This window comes from Cervus canadensis, chromosome 17 (assembly GCF_019320065.1).
Source record: "Cervus canadensis isolate Bull #8, Minnesota chromosome 17, ASM1932006v1, whole genome shotgun sequence".
Classification (NCBI taxonomy): Eukaryota; Metazoa; Chordata; class Mammalia; order Artiodactyla; family Cervidae; genus Cervus; species Cervus canadensis.
Genome location: NC_057402.1, coordinates 7,075,045 through 7,096,219, shown reverse-complemented (window position 1 = coordinate 7,096,219; position 21,175 = coordinate 7,075,045). Strand labels below are relative to the sequence as shown.

Here is a 21,175-nt window from a genome sequence, read left to right as displayed (position 1 = left end):
CTGCTGTCCCCTTCTCTTCCCTCAATCTTTCCCAGCATCAGGGTCTTTTCAAATGAGTCAGTTCTCGCATCAGGTGGCCAAAGTACTGGAGTTTCAGCTTCAGCACCAATCCTTTCAATGAATATTCAGGTCTGATTTCCTTTAGGATGGACTGGTTGGATCTCCTTGCCGTCCAAGGGACTCTCAAGAGTCTTCTCCAACACCACAGTTCAAAAGCATCAATTCTTCAGCACTCAGCTTTCTTTATGGTCCAACTCTCACATCTATACATGACTACTGGAAAAACCATAGCTTTGACTAGACAGACCTTTGTTGGCAAAGTAATGTCTTTGCTTTTTTTTTTCTTTGCTTTTTAAGATGCTGTCTAGGTTGGTCATAACTTTTCTTCCAAGGAGCAGGTGCCTTTTAATTTCATGGCTGCAGTCACAATCTGCAGTGATTTTGGAGCCCAAAAAAATAGCCTCTCACTGTTTCCACTCCCCATCTATTTGCCACGAAGTGATGGGACCAGATGCCATGATCTTAGTTTTCTGAATATTGAGTTTTAAGCCAATTTTTTCACTCTCCTGTTTCACTGTCATCAAGAGGCTCTTTAGTAGAGTACATTATGTACTCTATGCAGAGTACATCATGTGAAATGCTGGGCTGGATGAATCACAAGCTGGAATTAAGATTGCCAGGAGAAATATCAACAACCTCAGATATGCAGATGACACCATCCTTATGGCAGAGATTGAAGAGGAACTAAAGAGCCTCTTGATGAAGGTTGAAGAGAAGAGTGAAAAAGGTGGCTTACCACTCAGCATTCAAAAAACTAAGATCATGGCATCTGGTTCCATCACTTCATGGCAAACAGATGGGAAAAAATGGAAACAATAGTAGATTTTATTTACTTGGGCTCCAAAATCACAGCGGACGGTGACTGCAGCCATGAAATTAAAAGATGCTTGCTCCTTGGAAGAAAAGTTACGACCAACCTAGACAGTGTATTAAAAAGCAGAGACATCACTTTGCCGACAAAGTTCCATATAGTTAAAGCTATGGTTTTTCCAGTAGTCATGTATGGATGTGAGATTTGGACCATAAAGAGGCTGAGCACGAAAGAAGTGATGCCTTTCAACTTTGATGCTGGAGAAGACTCTTGAGAGTCCCTTGGAGATCAAATCAGTCAATCCTAAAGGAAATCAACCCTGAAAATTCATTGAAAGGACTGATGCTAAAGCTGAAGCTCCAATAGTTTGGCCGCCTGATGTGAAGAGCTGACTCATTGGAAAAGACCCTGATGCTGGGAAGATTGAGAGGAAGAGAAGGGGATGACAAAAGATGAGATGGTTGGATGGCATCACTGACTCAATAGACATGAGTTTGCTTAAAGCCCAGGAGATGGTGAAGGACAGGGAAGCCTGGTGTGCTGAAGTTCATGGGGTTGCAAAGAGTCAGACACAACTTAGCGACTGAACAAGAATAGCAATCACATGATTGATAATTCTTTTTAAGTCCTTACCTCCAAATACAGTCACAGTCTGAGGTGCTAGGAGTTGAGGTGTCCACATGTGAATTCCAGGAGGACACAAGCTAGCCCATAAGTGGCGCCACGCTCTGTGCTAGGCTCTCGGGGGTGGTGTTGGGCAGAGCCAACTGGGTCCCTGCCCTCTGGTGGGACAACTGTTACCAAAGGGGAAGTACAAGGGGCTATGGAAGCAGAGTAAGGAGACCTACCTTGCCCAGAAAACTGGCTGGCCAGAAGCCAAACACAGGCAAGGCACCTGTGGAATGGCACAACTTGATCTTAGAAAGTCGGACTTTCTGGAATTGAATACGCGTCAGATGAGGAAGGGACATGCGTTGTGTTTCCCCAGAAGTGCAGCAAAGCTCCCCTCCGACAAATGCAGAGGGGCAGGACTGGCCGGAAATGTTTTCGCTAAAATGTATTAATCACAGTTTCCCCGGGGTCCTAAAATTTTGAGTTACTTATCATCTCAGTTGTGTACCATGGTTGCATTACTTTGAGTGACTGTTAGATTGGGAAATAGTTTACTGATAGTACAGCTGTGTGTACGAACGTCCACTGGAGTGCCCGGATGGTCCGTGCGTCCACATCCACCCGTTCCCATGGTGACCCGGCACCCCGCCCCGCCCCCGCAGGAGTGCTCGGTGCTCGGTGCTCGGCATTCCACCCCGCAGGGCGGGCTCGCTCTGCGCACAGCCCTTCGTGTCTGACTTCACCCTCAGCTGGCTGACTCCAAGACCGTCCAGGGTCCCACACCCCTCCGTGGTCTCCTCCTGCTGTTGCTGAGTCTTCCGTGTGTAGATGGACCACAGTTTTTGTTGACCTGTGGACAGGCACCTGGGCCGTGACGGGTTTCGGCTCTGATGAAGGCAGCTGCTCTGAACATCCCCTTCTAAGGCTTTTTCTGGACATTCATGGGTGAGTCTCTAAGAGCGGAATGGCTCAGTGGTAGGGTAATGAACATTAACCTTCTGAACAAAACGACAGCTTTCCAAAGGACTTCAAAAACACATTTTATCGAGCAACATCCTCAAATCACTTGTCTTTTCCCCACATATTCAGTTGAGACCAGTGTAAGCTCCTCTATCCTGGGGGTCTGCTGTTGGCGCCAAGGAGAGAGGGCACCAGGTTATAATTGCTCAGACCCTCACAGCACCTGATACTGAGAGAAGGCGGCTAACCTCACCCCCCACCCTCCCATCTCTGGACCACACAAGGGCGAGGATGCCGGTGCCAGGCGAGAATGACGTCCCCTCTAGTTTGGTGTCTTTTCTGTAAAACTTCTGCAGGTGCTCAGACATACTGCCTGGGGCTGCCTCCCCAAGATGTGGTCCAGAGCTGGAAGGAAAAAAACAACTTGTATTGGAGTGAAGGATTTAGCGGCAGCTTTCTAATCTAAGTTGCAGGCTGACCTTGCCGAGTCAGGAGTGTAGCTTTTTACACAGAACAAAGTGATTTCTCTTTCTTCTGAAAAATGCCTGCTCTGGTTGATTGCCCAGAGTGTGCACCCCGTTGTAGCAGGACGGGATGAGAAGGTCATCTGGTCAGGAGAAGCACAGTCCTCGGGGGGCAGGGAGGAGAGCTGGGGCCCACTTCCTCCTTCCCTAAGAGCTCACCCTGCCTCGGGGCTCTCTCCTTTCCTCCCCCTTGCTCTGTCATGAAGGGAAATAATTCTCGGGAAACGCCAAGGTCAGTTTCTTCTGGTGTTTCTCACTTCTAGCCCTGCTGCCCGAGGAAGCTGGTCCACACATGTGCTCCTGCATTCTTTCAAATCAACCAAAAGCCATTCTCGGCTGCTTGGAAAAGCTCGCTAGTGTGTGTGAAGCCATACTCTCGGTATGTGGCCTGTTCACCTAATACCCTGTCACAAGAGTCCGGGACTCCAGGGTGTGAGCCGGTGACACCGGGCCCTGCAGAACTTCCTGGGGCTGGCGGGGTCCATGGGAAGCAAGCCGGGTTGGCACCTGCCCAATGTCAGTGAACCCAGATGGCATCCTCAGCTCTAGAAAAGGAGGATTTAGGCCTGGTGGACTCTGAGTCTCTCCAGATGTATAAACCCTTCCCTCTCTGAAATGATACCAAAAGGCCAATTACTTTTCTAAACTGACCACACACTCTGAAGCATTGTTGAATGAGCCGAGCACGGCTTCCAGTTGAGCACAGACCACAGCAGGGTCTCTGCAGGTTCTGCCAGCTGAGAAGGGTTTTCTTCTCCCAGGGGACACAGGGTGGGGGCAGAGGGCATCCCACTGAAGGCAGGGGCTGCCGTGTGGGGAAGGGCTCTGGGGCCTAGAGTCTGCGGAGACGTTCAGTTTTGGAAAACATGCTTCATGCCCGTGGTCTTCCTTCCCTGGGCTGCTCCCAATCTGTTGCCTGAGCAAACAAATGGCTTGGCTTCCTGACACTGAAAATGTGAGTCACCCAGGCCGCTGATGCTGGCGAGCGGTGCCTTTCAGCAGTTAGAAGTCGAAGCAACAATGACGAAGTCAGAAAAAAACCTGCACTGATCACTGCTGTTCAGAGGCTGTGGGATTTGTTTATTGCTCAGAGGCTCCAACTGCATAGACAACCACGTGACAGTTCATGAGTCAGAAAAGGGCTCTGGTTTGAGCTGATGTGAAATAGCAGGATTTAAAAAAATGTACACAACACTGGCTTTCAGATGTTTCAAGTTGTAGAAATCAGTGGGTTGGGCTGAAGGCTTAAAGAGAAATACAAAAGTACAGAAAATAGCTTTCAAATCTCTTTGTTTACGGCGTTGGTTCTGCCAGCCGAGGAAACGACACGACGTGGCCATGCGGCATGGCCCGCTGGGGTCAGCTCCGGCTTTGTCTAAAACAGCTGGATCATCGAATCTCTGGACTTGCCAACACCAACCCATTTCACTGAAAGGGGAAGGGGAGGTTTAGCCTGGGGTGAGGCGGGTGGAGGGGGTGGCCGGACGCAGGGCACCCACCTGCCACTCCAACGTGGTTCTCCACGAACCGGATGTAGCTCTGGGCCTGCGGGGGGAGGTCCTCCCACTTCCGGGCGCCCGTGGTGTCCGCCTTCCACCCCGGCAGCGTCTCATACTCCACCTCCACCTTCTGCAGGATCTCCTGGTTGGCTGTGGACACAGGCCGGGTGAGCCGCGTGCCGCCAATGTCCACGTGGAGACGGGCCTGGGACCCCCAGCCTGGGGTCTGCTTGCCCCAGGGTTCGGGGGCAGAGAAGGCAAGTGGCCCTGCCTGATCTTCTCAGGGCTGGGGGCTGGTTCTGGGACACTGCCTATTCCTCTTCCAGCCCAGGGGACACGGCACCCTGGCCCCAGATTCCAGGGGACACCTCAGCTGAGGAGTTCTGAGGTCCCCGCTTCCAAGGGGATTTGAGGTCCTGCAGTGTTAGGGTTCCTGAAGAATCTTATGTTCCCCTCCCCAGGACAAGGATCACACTTGGTCTGGACTCCCAGCCTCACAGCAGACGCCAACCACCCCTGTGGTCTGAAATTGCTGGAAGGAGCTGTCCACTGCAAGTACACGCCCTGAGTCTCAGTGCTCCCCTGTTGTGTCCTCTCGGAGCTCAGAGTCAGTCGGTCTTGGGGACGCTGGCCGAGAGGACGCACGGGGCTCCCACAGCCAGGAGGCTGCACACACATGCTGGGGGTCAGCGGGGGCAGGGGTGGGGTCATCCATGACCCCAGGCCAGACGCACAGGTAACTGTGAAGCCAGGAAAGCATCCCTGCCTTTATGCTTTTTAGAAGAAGGGACACTCGCTTGGTGACAGAAACTTCAGGGAGGCCTTAGAAAGTCCAACCAGACACATGTGTTTCTTAGGTCAACATCATCTTCCTGTTGGTCCAGCACTTGGAGCGTCCGGAGCCCATGTCTGCTATTTCAGCTGAGTCCCCAGCTCCCGGAGGCGAGCCTTGACCCTGGGGGTTCCCCAGGGTCTTGGGGTCAGGCTGGCCCCTGAGTCCCTCTGAGCCCTCCCCAGAGCGCGGACGCACAGGCCTCCGGTCGGGGTGACAGCCTGCTGCAGACAGAAGTGGGAAGAGTCTCCGACCGGGGCTCCCCCGCGTGACCGACACGCACACGCCGTCCCTTCCGCCCAAGACCGGCGGCCAAGGGCAGGAGGGCGGCGGCGCCCGCACCTGGGAAGTAGGGGATCCGCTTCCCGCCGAGCTTGTACGCCACGCCGACCTTGATCTCGTCCAGGGTGTCCAGGATGTCCAGCTTTGTCAAGGCCAGCCTGCCCAGAGCACAGAGAAGCCGAGGGGCGGTCAGCCACCAACGCTGCTCCCGCCCAGCCCCACCCCTCGCTCCTCCTCTGTTCGCGGGACTAGGACGCAGGATGGCCGAGCCCACGACAGTTAGGTCCGGAGCCCAGCACTGCCCCGTCCCCACGGCCCAGCAGAACAGGGGTCTGGATGGCAGGCTGGGCCCGGCTCAGCGGAGGGTCTGTCAGCATGGACTTGCTCCCTGGCTCCAGGAGAGCTGTCTGCACCGCTTCTGGGAGTGGGACGCCCTCTGGCCTCATGATGTCTCGTTCCCTGTCTGTGCTCAGGAGCCGGTGCAGGGCCGGCCCCAAGGTGCCCTGGACAGCCCTCCCCATCCCCCCCCAGAGGCCTCACTGTGTGGAGGGGTCTCCCCGGGGCGAGGTCGTCCTGTGTGGGGAGGACCGTGGCCCTGAGCTGCAAAGCCCGGCTGCCCTGCTCCTGCGGCGTCTGGGGAGTTGGGGCTGGGTCCCCGGGGGACAGGTGCCCGGGGCGGGCTGGTGGGGGGGGGCGCCTCATCACCACCCACGCGGTGAATCCGTTGACCATGTGGGCATATCTCAGGATCATCAGGTCCAGCCAGCCGCAGCGCCGCTTCCTGCCCGTGGTCACGCCCCACTCATGGCCGCGGCTCTGCAGCAGGTCCCCGATCTCCTGCGGGGCGACAGAGAGGGCCCAAGGGCTGCGGGGATGGAGCCTGAGCCGGCTGCCTGCCCCGCCCTCCCACGGCCCCTGAGGACCACCCCTCTTCACGCCCGCTCACCCGCCCCGGGCATGCCTGCCCCAGCTGAGCCTCATGACCGCAGGCCCCGTCCTAGCCCCGTGGGCAGGTGAGGGTGGATCCGCCAGACCCCGCAGCTGCCCTCGAGCAGGCTGTGTGCTTATTTTGTGCTTCTTTCTCCGGGGTTCACAACCCTGCCCAGCACGTCCCCTTCCTGCTCTGGCCCCCACACGCCTGCTCAGGACAGCAGCCTCATGTCCCTCCAGCCTCGCGGGCGCAAGGCTGGGGAGAGGAAGGTGGGGGCCGTCCTGAGCGCCCAGAGACACCCACGGCTGCAGGGCAGTTTGCTGGGTGAGGTGGGGGCGCTGCTCCTGCCCTGCTCTTGCCCGGCTGAGACCAAACCCAGGCTCGCTCGGCCCCAGGAGGAAGGCAGCCTGGGCGCCCAGGCCGGGCCAGAGAGAAGGCTCTCAGGGTCCTTCGTGAGCCAGGGGCTCGGCGGGACAGTCACGTGCTGGGGGGGTGGCCGGGGCTGCGGCCTCGGCATCTTCTCTGCGGCCTCCCCCGCCCCTCCACCAGCTGCCCGCGCGCGTCCCTCGGGGCTGGGGACTCACGTTGATCTGCTCGGTGGGGAAGGCGCCAATGCCCACGCGCGTGGTGTAGGCCTTGACCACGCCGTAGACCTCGCCTATGTTCTGGGGCGGGATGCCCAGGCCGGTGCACACGCCGCCCACCGTGCAGTTGGAGGACGTCACAAAGGGGTAGGTCCCTGCGAGACAGTCAGTCGGGCTGCCACCCCGCAGGAAGCCTGGTGCAGGGTCGCCCCAGTGTCCCAGGGGCCATCCAGGGGGCGTGGCCGACGCAGGGTGCTGTGTGTGTGAGCTGGGGGGGGGAGGGTCCGACTTGGATGGTGGGTGCTTTGCCTGCGCCAGGCAGCCTCGGGGCTGGTGTGTCCCTGGGCCTGGGACGGCGAGGACAGAGGCCCAGGTGGGGCAGTCAGAGCTTCCGGACCCAGCCAGTCTCTTCCTCATCCCCATCTCTCATCCCCCTCCCTCATCCCTGTCATCCCCCTCATCCCCATCCCTCATCCCCACGCATCTCCATGCTTCATCCCCATCCCTCATCCCCTCATCCCCCTCCCTCATCCCCTCATCCCCCTCCCTCATCCCCCCTCATCTCCATTCCTCATCCCCCATCCCCATCCCTCATCCCCCTCTGTCATCCCCTCATCCCCCTCCCTCATCCCCCCTCATCTCCATTCCTCATCCCCCATCTCATCCTCATCCCTCATCCCCTCCCATCTCCATCCCTCATCCCCCATCTCCATCCCTCATCCCCCTCATCCCCTCCCATCTCCATCCCTCATCCCCCATCTCCATCCCTCATCCCCCTCATCCCCATCCCTCATCCCCCATCTCCCTCTCATCCCCCTCAACCCCCTCTCATCCTCCACACCCTCTCTCATCCCCCTCCCCCTCCCTCATCCCCCATCCCCATCCCTCATCCCCCCTGATCGCCCTCATCTCCATCCCTCATCCCCCTCCCTCATCCCCCCGATCCCCCTCCCTCATCCCCCCTCATCCCCCCTCATCTCCATCCCTCATCCCCCCATCCCCATCCCTCATCCCCCATGCCCCCTGATCGCCCTCATCTCCATCCCTCATCCCCCTCATCCCCTCCCTCATCCCCCGATCCCCCTCCCTCATCCCCCCAATCCCCCTCCCTCACCCCCCTCATCCCCATCCCTCATCCCCAACCTAGCCTCTCTTCTCCCCTCCTGGCTGAAGTTACGGGCAGAGGGCAGTATGACTGTTTCCAGAGCACAGAGGGCCGCTTGGGTGGAAGGCGAGCCCACCACAGCTGTCTCCTCGGCAGACAGAAAAGGCAGGGCTCATGGGGCTCTGGATGGGGACGTACCGAAGTCAATGTCAAGGAGGGCTGCGTTGGCGCCCTCCACAAGGATCTTCTTGGGGGGGCCGTGGAGCGCCTCGTACATGAAATAAACGCCGTCTCGGACCATGGGGCGGATCCGCTCGGCGAAGCCCTGGGAGAAGGGGCCAGGATGCAAGAAGGGGGTCCACCCAGCTCTGGCCTCCTCCCCACAGCCTCTGTCTTCCAGCAAACTCCTGCCCAGCGAGGATGTCTGCACACATCCCTGTGGGTCCATCCCGTCTACATCTAGAGCCCCAGACGAGGCTGGAGGAGCTGGGGTCCGGCCCTGGAGGTTTCCAGAAGGGTTCCGTGTGGACGTCCTCCTGTCTCCCGCCCGCTCCATCCCTCTAGCAGTGAGCTGGGACGCCGGGTGCTCAGCTCTACCTTGAGCCTTTTGAGTTGACCTTCCACGTCAATTTCCAAACTGGGGAACATGGACTGGTGCTGCTGCGCCAGGTTCTTGAACCTGCGGAAGCGACAGTGATGGCCACCCCGCCTCCCCGGAGCCCCGTGCCTGCCTCCCTGGCCCGGCCTCCCCCAGCCCAGGGCCGGGAACGGGTCAGATACCGGGTGGAGAACTCGTCGAAGTCGGACAGGAGGTCGCAGATGCGGAGGCCGGTGCGGGCAGCCTTGGACGAGTAGGCTGGCCCGATCCCCTTCCGGGTGGTGCCAATGCTGGAAGACAGGCCAAGGGCCATGAGCCAGGGGGGCCCAGGCGGGCCTGCCGGAACTGGGGGAGGAGCCTGGGAACCTGGGGCCCCCCGGCCAGCCCTCAGCGTCCACCCCCATAAACCAAGATCGAGCCGGGTGATGCCCGAGGGCCCTTCCCAGCCACAGCCCTGGGGGCTGGGTGGCCGTGGGAACCCCTGGATGCCTCTGACAGCCAGCTCCCGAGACCAGGAGCTGCGGGGGCAGCACTGGGCCCCCTGAGGCCCAGTGACCGGCGGTGCCCTTCCTGGCTCGGCTGCCTTCTGCCTGGCACTGAGGCTGCTGCCCTGGGCACCTGCCATCTCCTCAGAACTGCACCCTAGCAGGGCCACGCTGTGCCCACTGCCCACCACAGCCCAGCCCAGGCCAGCGAGCGGGGATGCCCAGTGTCGCCCCCTGTGTGTGGCCGAGCCCTGTGTGTGCGTGCATGCTTGTGAGTGCCTGTTCACATGTGAGCATGTGTGCACTTGCATGTGAGCGCGTGCTGTGGGCGCATGTGTGTCCCTCTGTATGAGTGTGCACGGCAGTGGTGTAATCTGTGCACATGCGCGCACTGGTGTGTGTGTGTGTGCACACATGTGTGAGAAGCAGGATTCTGGTCTGCGTCACTCCCGTCCCGGCTCTGACACTGTCCCTGGCCCACTGCAGTGAACGTCTCTGGAGAACCAGTGATGGGCCATCGCGGGCAGGCTTTGGCGCCCGGTGGAGCTGCGGTCAAGGCTGGCCTGGGACTCCAGCAGGGGCAGGGGGGCGCGGCAGGTGACGGACTGCACGGGCGCTCCCGGGGGTGACCCCGGGGAGGACCGCACGGCCCCGGGGAGAGGTGGCTTGCCTGGGCTTCAGGGCTGGGGAGGCGTAGGGTGAACTGACGGATGCTGTCCTCGGGGCTCCTGGTGGACGCACGGCACCCCCCACCCGACATGCTCCCAGCTCTCTGGCTGCGGACTCGAGGCCCGGGGGCAGCACAGACGCCACTCACTTCTTGCCCTCCTGGGCCTGCCGCTGCACCTCCTGGAGCCCATCCACTGCCTGGTGAAAGTCGAACACTGCCAGGCGGGCAGGCGGGAGAGACAGATGGTTACGGGGCTTCTGGGGACACCACGGGCCCCTCCCCCGGGCCTCAGTTTCCCCATCTCCCTGTGCTGGCAGTCATCCGGACCCGGCACCCCCAGGAGCCGTCAGAGAAGGCCTGGGGGGGGGCGCCCGGGGTCACTTGTTCACAGGCGGGCGGGGAAGCCCTGGGACTCACCGAGGTGGGCCCGGTCAGAGATGACGAGCCTCTTCTCCCAGTCCTTCAGGCCTGTGGACACAGCACGCGGTCGGCGATGGGCCTGCCCCTGGGGACCTGGGGACATCCACCCGCGTCCCCACGGGCGGCTGTCTCTCACGGGCTCCGTCCCGGCGCCTCCCCAAGCCCACGTTCCAGGGCCAGGGCCCGCTGGCTCCTCTCGTGCCTGTGCTGAGCCTGGGACCCGAGGCGGAGGCTCTGCTTCCTCCAGGGCACCTCAGGGCTGTGTGTCGCCCACCTGCCTCTCGACAACCACCGGGGGCCCACCTGCCGCATGCCTGGCCGGCGGCCTTGGTCACTGCCTGCCCGCCTCCTGCCCCTGACCAGCCCCCAGGGACCACCCATTCCCTGCAGGGATGTCGGCCCAACCGCCCCCAGTCTCGGGACATCAGGGTCAAAGTCCTGGAGAGCCTGAGTCTGCAACTCCTGGTGTCACCGGTCCCCGGTGTCATGAAAGCTCGCCTGTGACATCGAGGCTGTGGCCTGAAGCCAAGTTCTGGGGCCCCTGGACTGCCTGCTTGCCCTCAGGCTTCCGGTGTGAGCAGGGCCAGCAGGCCCAGGTGGGGCGGCTCTGCCGGGACACGGACCTACCTTTCTTCTCGTTCTTCTCTGCTTCTTCAAACAAGCCCGGCAAGTGGACAACCACTCCATTGCCTGCGACACAAGGACATGAGATTGAGCTGGGTCACAGACAGAGGGACTTTACACTTAAAACTCTGTGAAATTCACGCCCTCATGCTGACAGCTGCATCGTTCATGATGGCTAAGACGGGGAAACAATCCGGCAGTCTGTCAGTGGACATCAATGATGGATAAAGAAAATGTGGCCCAACCGCATGGCGGGATTATTATACAGCCATGAAAAGGAAGGGAATGCTGCCCCAGGCCGCCACACGGAAGAACTTCAAATACACTACATCAAGTGTGGAAGTGTTCATTGCTCAGTCGTGTCTGACTCTTTGTGACCCCATGGACTACAGCCCGCCAGGCTCCTCTGTCTATGGAATTCTCCAGGCAAGAATACTGGAGTGGGTAACTAGTCCCTTCTCCAGGGGATCTTCCCCACCCAGGGATTGAACCTGGGTCTCCTGCCTGGCAGGGCGGATGCTTTACCGTCTGAGCCACCAGGGAAGCCCCCCTGTGAAATAAATAATAAATAAATGAAGTGAAGTAAGGCAGACACTAAAGGACATTCTTGTGCGACCCCGTTGTACGAGGTTCCTGCAGGAGTCAGACCCGCAAGGACAGAAGGCAGGGCGCTGGCGCCCAGGGGCGAGGGGAGGGAAGGGGAGTGAGAGTTCAGGGCAGACAGAGTTTCTGTTTAGGGAGAAGACAGAGCTCTGCAGACGGACACGGTGATGCTGCCTGACAACACGGATGTACTCGAGGCTACTGAACTGGACGGTTAAAAATGGTTAAGATGGAAACATTTTTTTTGCCATGAGAAGGAGCTTAATAATCCTCATTAAGATGCTAAATTCCCAGGATGCAATTCGGAAGAAATAGGTGGTTAAATTGCACGCTGGGCCAACGTTCCCTGATCGTCACATAGCTCGCTGTCAGCTGTGTGGTGGGTCCGGGTCAGCTCAGATGTGGTCAACTCAGACGTGCCTGTCCCCTCTCCAGACTCAGCTGTCAGGCGACCGCTGAGCTGCCCAGGGCTTCTGAGAAGACTCCACATTTCAAAAAAAAATCAGTGCACCGATCTGGGGTTGCCAACTGTTTTGCCATGAAAGGGCATTTACAAAAAAGCTGTGTGGCCACTGTTTCATAAAATAGAGGGAATCTGAATACGCAGAGAGGAAGTATGGCATAAAATTTAGAAGGAAATACGTGGATTTACATAAAATTTTGTTTTATGAAAGATGGAACGTTTATATTATGTGTACTCTATCACAATAAAAAATGACCCAAACAAAAGCCTTCATTTACAGAGACAGCAGATGGGCGGCTGCTGGGGGAGGCCTTCAGGAGGGCGAGGTATTCCAGAACTGAGCCGGACGGATGCACCCTCCTGCCCTCGCGGGGCGCATTTCATGGTACGTAAGTTACACCTCAATGGAGCCGTCGTGCTTGATTTACACGGCACAGAAACGGGAAAGCAGGCAGCGTGGAGAAACAGCCTCCAGCTGTTTGGTCTCGGGAGCCAGGCCTCCCCATCCCCGTAAAACTAAAGGGGGGTCTGCAGAGGGCGGGTGCCAAGCCCAGGCAAGGAGGCGGCTCGCCACGGCCACGAGCTCAGCAGGGGCCCAGGCTGAAGCCAAGGCTGCCCCTTCCTCTGAGACCAAAGCCCGCCGGGTGGGGCCCCCACAGCCTTCCCGGAGGGCACGTCCCCTGGGTGCCGGGATTGGCGGAGGGAGACGGGACATAGGTCCAGACAGGAGTTGCTCAGAGGCAGCCGGTCACATCGAGCACGAAAGGTCATCTAAATGCCACGAGACCCGAGATGGCCAGGGGTCAGGGCCTGGTGGGGGCCGCGTGAGCGCCCACACCTCCCACCCTTGCCAAGGGGCTCCCATCAGTAGCTGGCCGGGCTGACCCTGCTCATGCTCCCGGCTCCTGGGACACCAGGCAGACCCCCTCTCCCCTCCTCACAGCGAGTGGTGCCTCCTTGGCCAGGTTCCCACCCAGTGGTGCCCAGCAGCCTCCTGGGGCAGAGACTTGGCCCCTGGGTGCGGGGTCCCAGGTGCGCTGGGGTCCTCACCCTCCACCGGGGCCCAGTCCACACCCACGGAGAAGACCATGGGTCACCGCCCCTTCCTGCTCAGCCTGACCGCCCACCGCCTGGCAGGCCCACTGCCGCTGTAGCGTCCCTGGGCTCACACCCAGGGCTGGACCCGCGCCACCAGCGGGCACACGCTCGCGGTGCCAGCCCTGCTTCCTGGGGGGGCGGGGCAGTGAGCCACGTGTGTGGCCCTGCTCAGCCGTGGAAAGAGCCGGAAGGGAAGGTCCCCGAAGTTCCCGGAGGGTTGGGCAGGAGAGGGTGACGGGAAGGGGTGGGGGAGAGGGGCTGCCCAGGGGCTGGAGGAGGGCAGGGGACAGCTGCCCACAGAGAGCCCCACGCAGACCCACAGGGAGCCAGGCCCACACCGTTCACACACTCACCCACGGTCATCACACGCGCACACACTCTCACAGGCATGCACACACGCACACAGACTCACACACGTGACACCCACACTTGCATACACACGCATGCACACGCACACGCTCACTCACACACATGCCTACAGGCTTGCACACACACACACACCTGGGGAGTCTGAGCACTCTGGGGAGCCTCCTGCACCCTCCATCCATCCCTCCGTCCCAGGCATGGGGAGAAGGGGGTCCTGGGCTCCAACCCGGGCGCTGAGGCGGGGCCCCCAGATCAGAGGCCTCTGCGAGGGTCCCCGTGGGGCTGGAACCTTGACCCTCCGGGCCCAGCCCCGCGCCCCGCTGTGTCCAGTCTGCGTGTGGACCCCCGGGCTCGATGACGTCCAGGCCTGTCCTGCTCACACCCAAGGGCTCGCAGGGCCGCGGCGGGGGTGGACACTCACCGATGAAGGACACAGCCTTGGTGTTGATGATGCCGCTGGGCAGCAGGTGGAAGTCGTACTCCTTGCCGTCCACCACCACGGTGTGGCCAGCATTGTTGCCCCCCTGGGGACAGAAACCAGATCAGCATCCACCCCGGGAGGCCTGCCCGGCACCTGGCTTGCTGGGGTAGCTCAAAGGCAGGCGCTCAGGAGCCCCGCCCCAGCCCCAGGCTGCCCGGGTGGCAGGAGTGTGAGACGCCATCCCTGCTGGGACGTGGGGAGCCTGGCCCCGTGGCTGCCTCCGATGCATGTCTGGGGTTCCAGGGCCTGGCCAGGGCACTGGGTCCAAGAGGCAGGCTGGCCCCCACACCCAGGACCGCCTTGGGCTGACGCTCCGGGGAGGCCCGCTCAGTGCAGCCCCTGAAGCCTCCACGGGCTCAGAGCCCTGCCTGCCCGTGCACGACTCCCTCTGGGGTTCCTCCTCTGACGCAGGGATGATGTGGGGAGCACAGATTCAGGCCCCGCTGCCCCACAGCCTGAACTCCGGGGGCCAGACGGCGGGCAGGAGGCACAGCCTCTCCGGGACCAGGAGCCAGAGTGCAACAGCAGGTCCTCCCGTGGGCCTGCGCCTCCCGTCTGGGAAGAGGGAAAAGCCATCCTGAGGCCCACTGGGGTGGGAGGGGGAGCCAGGAGGAGGCCCCACTCAGGAGGGAAGCCAGCCTCCAGCCCCAGGTCTGCGCACTAGAGGCCAGTGCAGGCCCCAACGTGGGGCCCTGGAGTCAGTGAGCAGGGCCCGGGGAGGGGACGGGCCCCTGGCTGCTGCCCAGGTCAGGGGGCCTTGGAGCCCCGCCAGCCCCACCTCCTGCAAAGGCACGCGCGTATCTGTGGGGCCCCTCCATGGCTGGGCCGCTGCCCCCCACGCCCCGCTGTCCTCCTGGCTGGCAGAGGAGGCGATGGCCACTGGCTGTGAGGGTTTCAGCACCCATGCCCCTCAGGACCCAGCAGAGAGACGGGTCCCGCATGCACGTGGTCGCTCCCTGCCTGGCCAGGCCTGGCCGAACGAGGGCCGTGTCCTCCCCCAGGGGCACCTACACCTCCCATCTCCCCCACGGAAATGGCCCAGGTGGGGGTCAGGGGGAGACCCGGCCCTGGACCTCACTTCACACTCGGGCAAGTTTAAGGAGAGCGGACGGAGCCCGACCTCCCCTCAACGCCCCTTTCCCAGCCTCCGTCCCAGCTGCCCCCGACGGCCCTGCAGATACCGAGTGTTCCGTGTGTCACACGCATATGTGGAGGCCTGTCTGGAATGACCCCGGGGTTGGAGGGCGGGGGCAGGTTTGCCTCTCACTGACCCCTGGGGTCACTGGGGTCCTGGTGTGTGTCCTAGGGCCCCTCCTGCACGACTGGGCCCTGTCCCACAGCCCACTCACCCTGGAGGCCGGCCTGCCGCCCCCGGGTGCCTGAGCCCGGTGCTCCCTGTGGGAACCGACCACAGGCTCCGAGCCGCCGACGGCGGGCAGGGGGCGCGGGGCATGCTGGGGGGTGCTGGGGACCAAGGAGGGGCCCACAAGCAGAGGCGGCACAGAGCCGGGCCGCAGGGCCTCAGGATGGAGCCAGCTGGCAGTGAAGCGGGTGGGTGGGCCACCAAGTAAGGGACCCCAGGGGGGCTGCTGGAGCGGAGGGCGCAATGCTGACCAGATGCGGCAGGGGAGAGGGGTGCGGGGGGAGAGGCGGTGGGCTCAGCCTTGAACATCTGAGGCACTGTGACTGAGGGCCTGGGTTTTGAGGTCACGGGGCCCCCCCAGAGGCCCCATCCTTACTCTGCCCTTGCCTCGGGACACGTGCAGTGCCTCCCCGCACACGAGGTTCTCTGTGCAGTTCATGCCCACCGTCCCCTTGGCCACTGTAGGTGGGGCAGCCTGGCGGAGGGGTGGGGGGACCCGAGGTCCCAGGAAAGGAGCTTGGAGCGAGACCGGGCGGCGGGCCGACGGCCTCCCCGCAGACACTCTCCCTGTGAGCCAGAACCGCCCCCAGCTGCGTCCTGCCTGTGGTGGCGGGGGCCCAGACACCCCGCTCCCCTCCCCTGTTCTCAAGTGCCCAGCGCCAGCGTCAGCTGGGCCGAGCGCACCCTACCTTTGTTTGGGGTAAACACCAGTGCCTAGGAACAGGCGCAGGCCGCCGTGGGTCCGTGGGCAGCAAAGGAACCCCGCCGGCTACAGGGCCCAGGCGTCAGGCCACGGTCCACTCCCAGGGGTGTGAGCCAGCCCTGGACGTTGAGCCTGGGACCCACTGACCTGAGGGCGCCCCTCCCGGCAGCTCTGCAGAGGTCCAGGCAACCGTCCCAGAGACCCCCGTCTGCCCTCTCCCGGGGTGCGTGTGAGGTTAGGGCAGGGATATACCACCCCCGACTCTTAACGCCCCAGCCCTGCTGTGGTCTGCAGTCCACAGGCCGGGAGAGCTGCGGGGCATGGCTGGGAAAAGCCACCTAGAGGGACAGCTGGTTCAGAGTCCCAGCTCCAGCCTGGCGGCCCCCTCAGGGCCTTCACCCCCGGGCTGCGCTGTCTGCCTGTCCCCCCAGGTGGACAGGCTCTGGAGGATCCGGAGTGACTGGGAGCCGGCCTCACTCCTTTCATGTTGGGGGCTCCCTCGGGACTCTGCCCCCCTCCAGGCTCTCCCCTCCGTGATGGGGCCTTGGGGCAGGCACAGCCAGCTCAGAGTCCCCAGGGACGCTGACGCCGCCCCCACAGCCTGGCCGGGCACTCAAAGTCCCCAGTGGATGCCACCAGGTGCCGCCCGGGCAGGAGGAATCTAAGCAAGTGGGGCTTTCTCGCTCACGGACACAGGAACGGGACCAAGGCCAAGGACGGCCCACTCCGAGATCTGACCAGCCTCTGTCTCTGCAGGCGTCCTGCCAGCCCACCCTCTTTGGAGCCAGCGCAGAGTGGACGAAGAAGGCACAGCGAGTGGGTGCGGGGCGGCAGGTCTCCGAGGCTGTGACTCTGCTCCCGGCCCTGGGCGTGGCCGCGGGCGGAGCCTCTGGGCGTGGCCGCGGGCGGAGGTGGAGCCTCTGGGCGGCCACGGAGAAGTGGGTTTTCTCAGGATCGTGCCCAGCAGGCAGCAGCCAGGGGTCTGCCCTTGGGGTGGAGAGCCTTATGAACTGCCCCCACCCCCACCGTGGCCTGGGTGAAAGCGTGGAGGTCGCGCGCCCAGGCAGTCCTCGCGCGCCTCTTTCTGGGTGTCTGCTCTGCGGGACCCTACCATTGGTTCACCCCAAACAACTGCTCTGCATGTGAGGCACCGGAGTGAGGCCTAGAAGGAGGAGGGCAGGGCCCCCAGGTGGGTGCACAGGTCTTCCCTGCCCAGGGCCACGACTGCCCAGGTGACCCTGTGGAGACTGTCCCCCTGGAGCCTCTGGTGGGGGACAGGTGTCATCAGAGGGTGCACACCCGCAGGCACCACCGGTGGTCTCCCCCACAGCCCCCGACCCGGGAGGCTCCTGGACCGGCCTGGGGTTCCAGGCGGGGGGCATTCCCGGTCTCTCTCCCAGGGAGAGAGATCCCAGAGCACCAACAAGCCACAGGATATGGCCACTTACCCCGCATGAGTGAGACCACCATGCCCTTGGTCACAGCTCCCGGGAGCTGAGGGCGCCCACCCGGGCATCCTGCCCTGGACTCCTGCACCGAGCCGCCTCCCTGCCCTTGGAGGGGAGAATTGTATATAAATCCTGCCCGGGGCGCCCTGAGGCCTCAGGGCCGTGGGTGGGCCCAAAGCCTGCTGAAGGTAACTCTGGAAACGAAGGGACAGGGCGTGACCGGGGCCCTGACAGGCAGGCCAGGCGCGTGGGCTCTCGGGCTCCCATCTGGGCGGCGGGAGCGGGGACGTCAAACAGCAGGAAGGATGCCCGCGGGCACCGCAAGAGAAAGCCCGGCGCAGGGGCGGGGTCTTCCAGGGAGTGGGCGGAGCTCGCGGCCCGAGGCCGAGGCCGGCAAAGGGCGGAGGGAGCCCGAGGCGTCTCTTGGGGTCGCGTAGCTGCAGAGGGACCTGCGCCAGGAAGAGGGAAGGGGCGTTGGGCGGGGGGTGAGGGGAGAAGGGAGCCCGGGGGCCGCGGGCCCGGAGCAGCCCCCGGACCTGCGCCCAGGCTGCAGGGGGCCTCCCGACGCTGGGGGAAGGTCGGGCGCCACGCACACGGGGAGGGGGAGGCAAACAGAACAGCAGGGGTCTAAGGCCCAGTCTCTGGACCCTAAGGAAGGTCTTTGGGGTCTTGGGGTGCATGCTGACCACGGGCTCCAAACCACTGAGATGGGGTGAATTGAGGGTGACCACTGGGGGCGCCTCTGGGTAGGTGGAAAGTGAGTTCCCATAAACCAGGCAGCCAAAGGGGCGGAGGGCTTCCCAGGTGGAACGAAGCCGAGAGGGAAGACCGGACTGCGGACGGCGGGCGGGGTGGGGGGGCAGCAGCAGGACCGGAGTCGGGGCCCTGGGCGGCCACCGGGGTCGTGGCTGCCGCTCGGGATGACCCCAGGCCCAGGTGACAGGCCAGGCGACCCTTCTGGTCACTGGGGCTGGCTGGCTTCAGCCCTTCTAGACAGCCACCCAGTCAGGGCTGGACCCCAGCCCACCCTGCCCCCTACACGTGACTCTGCGGCCAGCTGCCCACTGCCCTGGCCCCTCGCTCTGAGCTGGACCCAGATCTGGGGCCAAGTGCTGTGTGAAGGCCAAGATGCTGGGCTCCAGGCAAAAGTAGTCCTCCCGGGGTGCGGGCTGGACCCTCCCCGCTCCAGCCGGAGCCCAGCACTGGTGCCAGGCAGGTGTGGCACGCGGGAGGACCCATATGTGCCGCTTATTCCGAGGGCTCAGCGGCTCTGGTCCCGTTTCCCCGCCTCACCAGTTTGTTCAGAGGGTGGAGGGGAGAAGTCACGGTGGGCTCCCAGGGCAGCTGGAGGACTGGATCTCAGGGAGAAGCTGGGTCAGGGAGAGGATGCCTGGTGGGCGCCTGCTTGGGTGGGGGGCTCCAGGCGGCTCTGCCCTTGCTTGGTCCCGTCACGGCTCTCACAAGCGTCGGGTGAGGGCAGGGCCCGGCCTGCCCACCCAGGTGGCAGGGCAGGGAAGGCCTCCCTCCAGAACCGCGTCAACAGCGGGGAGCCTGGTGGTTCCAAGGCGAGGGCCCTCATGGACACCTGCCAAGTCCCGAGGTCACTTCGAGGAGGGCGGGTGAGGCTGGCCAGAGTGGGCAGGTCACACAGAGGGCCCTGAGCATCACGGCTGGAGCAGGCAGGCCCCTCAAGGGGATGTGCAGCAGACGAACCCTGCGACCAGCCCAGGGGCCAGGGGAGGGGGTGTGGACTTGCTCACTGTGGCTGAGGGGCTGACTGTGGGAGGCTCCCGCCATCCCAGGAGGCACCTTCCAGGAGCCCACAGTCAGCCTGTGAGCAGCGTCTGCCCCCGCGGGCGTGCTGGCCCCCCTGGCGGCGCTGAGTGCTGGGCCTCGCCTGGCGGGAGCTCAGGCATGAGGTGCCCAGAGGGCGTCCCTTCCTCACTTCTGGCAGCTTCTCCGCACGGGGCTGTGAGCCTCAGCAGCAGTGCACCCCTCCAGGCCGACCCTTCTGCACCCCGAGCTGTAAGTCAGCCCACAGCAGCCAGCGCAGCACAGCCCGAGGGGTGCAGGAGACGACAGATGGGTGCAGAGAGCAGTCCGCAGTGGGCACAGGCCCTGCCCGGGGCCCTCGGGGGACAGAGCTTGTGTCTGGCGTCCTGGGTGGCACCACCAGCCTCGGGGTCACCCTGGCCAGAAGACCCAGGCTCCTCCCTCTTCTCCTTCGGGTCCCGGCCCGCAGTCCTGCCCGGGTCTCTGCCCCGGCTTGACTGACCCTCCTCCGTTCAGAGAGGCCATGCCGGCTCCCACTCTGGGTTCCGGCGGCAGCCTCCTCCCGCACACTGACCCCTTGTGGTCAGCCAGCTTCTGTCCCAGCCCCAGACAGAAGGAGGAAGCGCGGAGTCTGGGTGGCCTCCAAGCCACTGGGGACCTGGGGTCCCCGCCTCGCCCCCCACACTGCCCGCCCCGGTGTCACACCCATGGCACACCCCACCCCCTGAGGATCGGGTGTCCCCAACTCAGCGACTTGTATTTATAGCTCTGCCCCTGGCCCACGGCCCTGGGGGTGGGGCCGGCGAGGAAGGCGGGGTCCCTGGGGGAGGGTGGGGGAGGGAAGACGGTCTGCCCCGAGTGGGTGGGGGTGACGACTGGGGAGGGTGTCCCGGGAGGGAAGGCGTCCAAGGGGCGTGTTGGGGAGGGCAGGAGGGCAGGGAGGGCAGGGTCCGTCTGGATCGGGGTGGGGGGGCCTCCCTGGGCGGGTGGGGGAGGGGCCCGGCGCCCGGCCCGCACCTGGCAGCGGCTGATGATGTCGGCGTCCGTGGCCAGCAGGTCCACCACCTTGCCTTTGCCCTCGTCCCCCCACTGCGCGCCCAGCACCACGGTCACCCGGGAGCCGGTGGTCGCCGCCTCGTGCTGCAGCCGCCCCCGCTTGACGCCGCCCGCGCTGGGGGGCCGATCGTTAGAGGCTCGGGTCCCGGACATGCTGGCTCGGCTCGTCCTCTGCGCTGGGCCGCGCGAGAGCCCGCCGCACCCGCGCGCCGCGCCATTAAAAGGAGCCGGCCCGGGGCGGGGGGCGGGGCCGGGGCGGGCTCTCGGGCGCCGTGACGCACCGCCTAGACCTCGGGGCCGCCGGTCCCGCCCCCGCCGCCACCGGGGGCCCGCTGGGGCCGCGCGCCCGGCCGCGGGGCTCGCGGGCCGGAGGCGCGCTCCGGGGTCCCTCCCGCGCTGCCAAGCTGGAGCGACCCAGGCATGCTCCTGGGGGCGATCGCACTCGTCCTCCCCGTGGCGGGGCCTGGGCCCGGCGAACCCACATTCGGGGGTCCAGAAACCGCGGGGGTCCCCTCCAGGGCAGGAGTGCAATTGGCCCAAAGGGAGCTGCGTCTCTGCGTTCCACGCGGGGCGCTCTGGGCGCGCACCTGCCCCACCGTGAACCCGGGACCCCGTCCTGGCGCGGGCGCCCTCTGGTGGCCACAGAGAGGACAGCCCGTCCCCTCGTCCACCTGCTCAGGCGGGGACCCCCATTGCCTGTCACAGCAGACGGGCTCCATCCATCCAGGAGTGCGGCTGCCCTCCAGCTGCCCTCGGTTCTCAGGGCTCTGAGTCCAGGGAGAATCAACGGTGTTCTCAGGTCACCTGGCCGGCACAGCAGAGGG

The 21,175-nt window shown here is 63.3% G+C and overlaps 1 protein-coding gene across 1 annotated transcript; it reads right to left on the bottom strand.

Moving 5' to 3' along the window:
• Positions 1 to 4,021: 4,021 nt before the first annotated feature.
• ADSS1 (adenylosuccinate synthase 1) lies at positions 4,022 to 20,594 on the bottom strand. Its single transcript, XM_043490237.1, has 13 exons — positions 20,313 to 20,594; positions 13,949 to 14,051; positions 11,001 to 11,063; positions 10,371 to 10,421; positions 10,101 to 10,167; positions 8,981 to 9,088; positions 8,798 to 8,879; positions 8,399 to 8,525; positions 7,096 to 7,250; positions 6,293 to 6,417; positions 5,641 to 5,738; positions 4,467 to 4,616; positions 4,022 to 4,395 (listed from the first exon to the last, which is right to left on the bottom strand). Exons 1-13 carry the CDS (start codon positions 20,502 to 20,504, stop codon positions 4,343 to 4,345), a joined length of 1,374 nt encoding a protein of 457 aa, XP_043346172.1. The 5' UTR covers positions 20,505 to 20,594; the 3' UTR covers positions 4,022 to 4,342.
• Positions 20,595 to 21,175: the final 581 nt, after the last annotated feature.

Coding starts and splice junctions, on each gene's coding strand:
- ADSS1 (XM_043490237.1), bottom strand. CDS start 20,504: ATGTCCGGGACCCGAGCCTCTAACGATCGGCCCCCCAGCGCGGGCGGC. Junction 8,880..8,980: donor TTCGACGAGTTCTCCACCCG/GTATCTGACCCG, acceptor TCGCTTCCGCAG/GTTCAAGAACCTGGCGCAGC. Junction 4,396..4,466: donor GAACCACGTTGGAGTGGCAG/GTGGGTGCCCTG, acceptor TTCCCCTTTCAG/TGAAATGGGTTGGTGTTGGC.